Source organism: Opisthorchis viverrini (genome assembly GCF_000715545.1).
Source record: "Opisthorchis viverrini unplaced genomic scaffold opera_v5_137, whole genome shotgun sequence".
In the NCBI taxonomy this organism is placed as follows: Eukaryota; Metazoa; Platyhelminthes; class Trematoda; order Opisthorchiida; family Opisthorchiidae; genus Opisthorchis; species Opisthorchis viverrini.
The window spans coordinates 873365-881719 of NW_008751790.1; the positions used below are offsets into that span (position 1 = coordinate 873365).

At 45.2% G+C, this 8355-nt stretch overlaps 2 protein-coding genes across 2 annotated transcripts in view; one reads left to right on the top strand and one right to left on the bottom strand.

Moving 5' to 3' along the window:
* T265_06464 (hypothetical protein) overlaps nucleotides 1–8355 on the bottom strand; it is a gene marked incomplete at both ends in the record, with an annotated part of 39616 nt that overhangs the window by 28517 nt on the left and 2744 nt on the right. The window contains 2 exons of the mRNA XM_009171732.1: nucleotides 497–779; nucleotides 2762–3079. Of these exons, the coding sequence (XP_009169996.1) occupies nucleotides 497–779; nucleotides 2762–3079 (601 nt within the window). The remainder of the gene's footprint in view (nucleotides 1–496; nucleotides 780–2761; nucleotides 3080–8355) is intronic.
* T265_06463 (hypothetical protein) overlaps nucleotides 1–8355 on the top strand; it is a gene marked incomplete at both ends in the record, with an annotated part of 28623 nt that overhangs the window by 12996 nt on the left and 7272 nt on the right. Inside the window, 2 exons of the mRNA XM_009171731.1 lie at nucleotides 2833–2934; nucleotides 8083–8338. Of these exons, the coding sequence (XP_009169995.1) occupies nucleotides 2833–2934; nucleotides 8083–8338 (358 nt within the window). The remainder of the gene's footprint in view (nucleotides 1–2832; nucleotides 2935–8082; nucleotides 8339–8355) is intronic.

Here is an 8355-nt window from a genome sequence, read left to right on the forward strand (position 1 = left end):
TCTCTCTCTTATGGGGACATAGAATCGGAGTGCCGATTGACTTTATCAGATGCCGCCAAGTTCACTTCCGCTGAGATCTTTGCACCTGTTTACAGAAATCCCACCTCTCTTATGGGGACATAGAATCGGAGTGCCGATTGACTTTATCAGATGCCGCCAAGTTCACTTCCGCTGAGATCTTTGCACGTGACTGTTTACAGTTTCAGGAAACATACACGGACAGATCCAACCTAAGCAAATGACAAATAGCCGAAAATATATGCCACTAACCCTTTGACAGTGATATAAGTTGTGTTGCTTAATAAGGGAGCACTGAAAAGAATATAACTTTGTTTTCACGCCTACGTGGATCGATGGGAATAACATAAAGGAAAAAGCGTAAAATAGGTCGACAGTTTCCTAGGTCCAGTTATGGGGCGAAAGAAATACAACAATAATGGTATTAGATGATTAATGACTTGGCCATTTTAGAGCAGCTCAACGGGCTGAAGCTTACTTGTTTCAGGAATACAAGCCCCCCGTTTTTCTCCACCATCGGCGTATGGTAGTAAAATTCCACCAACTGCTTTAGATTGGAAAACTGGTGGCCCCCACCGACATCGTACATTCCATTTGGTCTGCGCTGGATCATGATGTGAGCTACTTGCTCGCCTGTTAAGACCGAGAGCACATAAGAACCAGGACGATGAACAGACTCGCGCACCAAAAAGCCACCATACTTGCCACGTTCGAGAAGCATGTTCTCAGCTTGCTTGCCCGTTATCTGTCCATGGAACCATCTTTTTCATGTTGAGGAGAACCGGAAAAGGATAGTGCATCAAAACGGCGGGTATGTCAAGGAAAGCAATATACGGTGTATTACCATGAGGACCTCACGGATAAAACTAGTTCAGGGTTATTCAGATAGACACTGAGCCACACCGAGCTAATGCGTATACGGAAATGCAACCAGTACATTTTCGCAGTACATTTTGCAGACCAAAATAGTTATTCGCACAGCAAAACACTAGTTTGGGTTGGCCCGGTCGACCTCCTGTCACAGCATTTAAGAAACGAAAAAAGTCGAGCCTACTATGGCTGTTGCATACCTGAGCAGGAATTTTCCGCATTGGCTAAATGTTGTACATCAAGCGCTCTCCAATGAGGCAGAACAGAAGCTAGGTGAGGTCTTCTTTATACAATACGAAGTCCCACATATTTCAACTCAAAAAAGGACACTTTTATCTATCCCCGTGTGATGATGAAGCAAGCCAAGGGTGCCCTATGATTTAGTGAATACGCACAACAGTTCATCCTTCCTCCAAATGCTCACAGGCAGACATCGCACTTATTCACAGAAATCAAATATTGTGGAAAAAAAAACAGACAACCATGAAGATGCCGTCGGCACAACAGTTCATCCTTCCTCCAAATGCTCACAGGCAGACATCGCACTTATTCACAGAAATCAAATATTGTGGAAAAAAACAGACAACCATGAAGTGTGATGCCGTCGACAAACCGATAACCGTGAGTGGACTTCGGAATCGGATTAGTACCATCGGTGTTCACGATGCTGGTAACTAGTAGCGGCTATGGCTTAACAACTTATGGGTTAGCAGGCGAGCTGCCATATCCTATAATATTCAAAGACTGCTACCGAAATGAAAAAATTGAGACAAACGTACCGGAAACACACATCAGTACGATAACATCCCAATCTGACAAAAAAAATCCTAAACGTATCTGCATAGTGGTGGAATGCAACAAACCCACGTCCTGCTGCTGATGTCGTATTCCGTCAGCACATTTTCAATAAAAAAAACGACCGTTCATCGGCTTTGTTTTTGTGAAGCTTGGATCGATAGTGAAAAATAAGCACGGTGTTGACCTGAGCCTGGTTACACGAAGGCTGTTTATCCAGTACAACGAAGGCGGCTATGAGACAGATTCAGTGAGAGCGCAAACGCAACACACTAGTGTTCGATGGGGTTAAACCATATTGTATCCTCTTATGAGGCATATTTCTCATTTGACCGACCACAGCATCCTCCTAAAACAATGATAGCAACCGACAACGTGCATTCGTCGGTCAGATATGCTGAATCTTCCTGCCCACCAGTCTCCAATAATCCTTCAATCAGGGGGTGAAATAATATCAATCATCTGTATTTCCATTGTTTTTAGGATACAGAACACACTCCTGCGACCAGGTTGAGTGCAAAGCACATCTATTCTAGCACCCTGAAGTAGTACGAAAATAGACAAAGTCCAAACACTGCCTGATATTTGGCTTCCTTCTAGGCATTGCGTGAAGACGGTATGTCGTGTTAGGCAATCAGTGCTTGGACAGTAGTGTTGCCAGACAGTTGGACAAAGGCAGCGACACCATCCGTGTGATCCATCGAGATACAGCACCGCCAACTACATTTTTTTGCGCAGACGGTAAAAGCCTGGACAGAGGTACTGGTTTAGAGGAACCTTTGCTACAAAGTCGACTCCGACAAAAAGTCACTCTAGTGTTAAAATAATGAGTTTCCCTTCTCCTGATGGAAACAACTGAAGCGAGTGTGTTTCAACATAACCAGCTGCATTATTCCTCCCCTCAATCGAAGCGATGGATTTAAAATATACACATAACGGATAAGGTATCCTGCCTTCTGGGCAAGAGTGCACATACAACACGCGGTCTAAATCGAGGTGCTATTGTGTGTCAGTAGAGAAACCGACATTTGAAGTGATGTAACAAGACGCTTAACAAGGTAAAATAGAATATACCTACCTCTCTTTAGTGGGATCTTCAGAAACAAGCGGATATTTGAGAACAATTACATCACCGTTCTTTTCTTTCAGCTGGCCTTCATTCTCCATGTAATAAGTGACCAACTCCGACAGAGTGGCGAACTTCTCCCCACCATAAAGATCAAGAAACTCCTCCGTGTTTTGTATACGTATGTGAGTAACCTCATCGCCGCGACGGACGGAAAGGGTAAAGCTGCCAGGAGTGCTGTGACTGGGGCGCGCCAAAAAACTACCGCTGACACCCTTCTGTAGCAGTAATTTCTCCGCTTCTAAACCAGTTAGATTATGATGGAACCACCTGGGATAAAAAGATATTTAAAAAAATTAGGGCGAAAATAGTTAAACTGAATATAACGGAGCTGTAAAGATGTCATATTTAACTGGAATTTTTTAACAGGCTAACCAAATATAAAAACTAAATGCAGACAGAGAAACGAAGCATACTGTGACGACCACTTATACCAAAATTCAGGCCTACCGAATTTTTTTCACTCATTACTTGTTCACGAGTATCCTCAGTGTGCTCAACCGCTAAATTTTATTTCTTCACGCATCAAAACATTACGATATCCACAAGACCGCCGTGGGTATTCGACTGGGGAAATCTACCGGGCAATGCATCGGACTGCAGAACTGGACCGTGCACAAAAGTTGTCCCCCAAATGAGCAGAAAAATGGTCACAGTAATTGTAAGCTCAAAACCAAAACTTACTTAAGACTCCAAAAAGCACATGCAGTGTGTGAGATTAGTGTAACCCACCGTGCGCTTCACTAGATTTGGCAGCACTAGATGCAGTCACTAGAGGTCGTTGGCTGTTTTCGCTTACATTCCTTCGTCGAACGTTGGAGGAGAAACACCTCGAATATCTGCGCTAGGCAAGCAACGTGCTTTTCACCTCTTCCATTTCTGACTACTTTACAAATCAGAGCTTTATCAAACGAATTGCCACGGTTGTAGTAATGGAGTGCTAGTTTACTGCCAATGATGTGATGATAAGTGAAAGCATGTGCCTAGCCAGTGCTATCCATGCGGGCTGAACCAGCCTCTTGGGTTTGGCATTCGTATGCCCGCGATAGACACCATCTGGGTTGCCCAGGCGACGCTGCTACCAGACGTGGGATAATTCGCACAAAACGGCCAGTCTTATTACCTCCTTAACTGGGTAAGAACCCTTTAGGACCGTCAAGCAAACTTAAATGTTGCAGCCTCGACTCATCATGAAAAAGATGGGATTGTGCCACTTGCATAGACTTGGTCCTGTTGCTGTGAGATATTATTTCAGCAGTGAAGTCACGCGGCGCATATGTCTCGCAATTCGAGTGGGGGCTTCCACGAACCACAGGCATTTCGTTCTATAGTGATCTAATGACTAATTGTTTAAAGCCGTCTCTCGTGAAAACGTAACACTTATTAGGATGACCCCCTGGTGACCATGAGGAAATAGCGGCGGTGCAAACAGGCGCCCTTCTGGCCCGATCAACCGGTTCCATATGACATACTGCACACACGCAACGACATATTAGGACTCATTGAACTGACTTGCAAACAGAAGCATTGATAGCGATGTAGGAGAAACTCCATTACGTTGAAAGCGCTACAGGATGGACAGAGGTCGTTGCATCATTTGAATAGGTAATCACGCATTTTCCACAGTGAATGGTGCGTGACTCGTGACTGGATATAACTTCGGATCGACTCAATTTGACGTCCATAAATACAGGTAACAGTAAGATGTGTTGGGCATCATGGATGGTTCTTTCATCAGCAAGAGGTGCATGAAATGCATCCTAGGCCACCCGCGACCAGAAAGATAGAAACCTTACAATTAGTCCGTTGTGGTCTCACATCTCCCATGCCACTCCTTAGCCTCCTGCTTCACCTACCGTAAAACACCACAGTAGCGTGCGACAGCCTTTAACGGAGATAATGAAAGATTGTCACAGACATATTTGAACAGCAATCAAGGAACTTTTCAGGTCAGAATACAATCTCTGCGACGGTATGAGAAGCGCCAAGCTGAAAACGCATGATTAGGATTGACTCATATCCTGGCCAATAAGGACCTGCCTTTGTTGTCTGTAGACGGTTCGCGCACATCCGCTCAGTCAACATGATGTCCCGTTATTCCAAGCAATGCATAACTAAACACCACTGTAGGGCAGCGAAGCACCGGTGTTGAACATTGATGTTATGCTGCCAACGATGATGACGGCCCCGGGCCCTTTTGAGCCAGACCTGTCAAAGGTCTGAGATGGGTAACCCAGAGTCGAACCCGACTCTTAATCTGAGCAACGGTTGTATTCTGCCCATATCACTATATAAAGTTATACATTCCCTCAACCGCAATTGACCAGCACACTGACTGAACTGCACAATGTTCCTACAATATGAAATCGAACTTAACCCAACAACCCTACTTCGGACTCACCAACCCAACTTGGTTTTCACTCAAATACTAATATTCGTAAAGGAAAATCGACAGCGGTCAAATGTTCTATCCAACAGTGGAAAACGGATACGGCTAGTGTCCTCAAAAATACAACTCGAAACAAAACCAACGTGGAATACTGGTTTGCACAACTGTACTAATCGTTTATCCTTCCGGTGCCTAGCTGCCATGCCACCCAAAGGGAGGGTTGGAATACTGCCAGGTTGCCCAAGCCTAGACAGGGGAAGTCGAGAGGCAGAATTCGGGTTCGAACCACGGACCTTCGGGTCAGTAAAACCGCGCCCTAACCATTTGAGTCATCGCACCCCACAACTGTACAAAGGCCACGTGAGAATACACACAACACTCTCCCTCATGGTCAGCAAAAGTCCTACAGTCAAATTAGAATGAAAACAGGAAACTGGTCAAGAGAGTTTGTACCGTGATCCCAAGTTTCAAAAATGGAACTAGAGTACTTATGTGGCGATCACAACATCCGACGTTCCTACTGGCATTATTCTTGTTACGGTTCGGTCACGTAGCGAGCAAACAATATGATATGCGGATTGTGGCAATACTCTATCCCCAGCTATGTTGCTTGATCCAGACTCTTTAATGATCCAAAAACACGCGATCAACAGGCGATGCCCCGAGCTTCCGAACCCAAGTCAGTAAAAAGATGGTATCCCGTAAGTAAGTGGTCGGATATAAATTTCTTGGAATATCAATAGGCCATTGACCTATTTGACCTTGAAGACGCCGGAAGTTCGCTAGCACACATAAAAATACGGCGTTTTTTTTTGGGGGGGGATATTGATATCCCCAACAATTCTGTAGATGTTGATCGATTCCCAAGAGAGACTAACTGATTTTAACCAAACTGGATTTCGCCCGGGCTGAGAACGCATAGACCATATCTTCATGAGGAGACTGCCGCTCAAACATGCCTTTTAATTCACTATCCTATCATCAGTGAACAAAGCTGTAGCACTTCGAAACACCGCCTCTCGATGCACGGTTTGTGAGCTGACTGAACTGGAGTGTCAGTCTTTCAGTGGTACAAACTAAGTCGTTTTTCTTGACCTTTTAATTCAGTCGATTGCCGATCGGCTGCTGCGATCTTATACCTTATACCAGTGTGACGGTTTGTGCACCTTTATGACCCACTGAGATATACTGAGAGGGGTCACTTTGACACCTAGAATTTCTCATACCAAGTTGGTCAATGGATGTAAATCTGATGAGTACAGTTACTTGTCCTCCAGGTTGGAGAGTGGAACAAGCACGGCGACTTGTTCCCTAAAAAATGTGTGCTACTGCAGTAGTGTTTAGGAGTCCACCTGCTGCCTTGGTTGGGTTTTTGACCCGAACGCTTGATACGATATCCGCTGATAGGCACCTCTGCAGTGTTCGTTTTTCAACATCTGTGGAGGAATCTTAAGAAAGCGATGTCCATCGCTCCCTGTTCATTGCCGAAGACAGTTTCTATGACGCACTAGGTGAACTTTCAAAACGGTCTACAGACCAGACGTTGTTGTGGTTGCTGGTGACATGAACACTCAGGTCCTAAAGAACAATTCGATCTTCCGTGATATTTCACCAAGAATTCAATTTCTCTCTGCTGTGTCTAACTGAGCCACAGTGCTCCGTCTTTCATCAGTTCGTCCACAATACAGCCGATCTTCATCTGGTGTCCTTTGTCCCATTTCTTGCGATTCCCCACTCAAGTACCTAGACTATCAAACGCGACAGCATAATTTCCATCAATTCCCTAAATTACCCAGCTTGCACAGTTACGACACTTGCGACGGGTCTCACACGATGTCAACTTCAGCTGACCAACTTCAGGTGATTTCGGAGTACCAGCGAAAGCAATCTGAGCACGCGTAACTGCAGCAACAAATGAAATTTGAGAACACGTAGCTGAAACTTAGAGAGGCGCTGACCAAGTATCTGAGCGTTCAGACCCCAGGAAGAAGTGCGAGCTACCCATCGAATGATAATTCTATCACCGAATTTATTTGACGCGCATTCAGATCAAACTCTCGACTTTTGATTCGAAAGGTACCAAGATATATTCAAATTTGATTTCGCCTAAAAAGGATGACCCACGGACGGTACGACTGTTCCTTCGAAAACTTGATACATGCGAACATAACCATTACACGAATTGCATATATCCAAAAACGGTGCAGTGTTCCTTGCGTTGACAGCACTATCCATACTCTCGCGCAGGTCCTTGAGGACAAGTTCCCGTTCAACATTTGATACCAATGCCTCAAATGGGTCATGTAAGATAATGGATTTGTCGGGTTTAAAGCACCTGTCAATCGAGAATGAGAGCGCTTGAAGCTCAACTATATAATCGAAAACAAATTCAAACGCCTTATATTCATATCTGCCATCCAGTCCGCGTCATGCAAACATTCGTTTGAGTGGTCCTTGGAAACCTCTTGGAAGCCAAATTATCCGGGACCAAAATGGCTCCCTGATACCCAGCAAAATCTTTTGGACCACTCGGCATAACATTTCGAACACTAATACCTCCTATCCGGAATCCTGGCCTTCAACAGAACGGTGGATAGCGAATATGGAACCCCCAATAATGTCCAAGCGTATATTTCTACTCCAGCGTCATCTTGCTGCTGACCCTGACGGCCTTTCGCGTGCTCTGTTTCTCAGCCACTGCCTGTCTAGAGTACTTAAATCTGGAAGAAAGAGACCTTCCCAAACAATTGGAGGAATCGACAGTAGTACCAATTTTCAAAATTGCTACTCGCAATGAATGTGGTAGTCACTGAGTTGTTAAGTTGACTCCCGTTGTGGCAAGGCCTTCGGAGTTCGATCGACCCCAGCCGACACTCATCTGCAGCCCACAGGTGAATTAGAACCCTGGACGGTGAACGTGGAACCACCTACGACCTCGGAGGTTTACGACTGCATATGTTCTCTCAAGCGCCACCGAGCTCCCGGTCCGGATGACCTTCCACCTGCACTGTTCAAAGACGGGGGTGAAGTCCTCAGTCAGCGCCTGTCCGACTTGTTTGCTTGCATTTGGGAAAAGGAGTCTGTCCCAGACAACTGGGGAGAATCGGTGATAGTGCCCATTTTCAAAAAAGGGGCGCGTAGTGAGTGTGGTAACCAC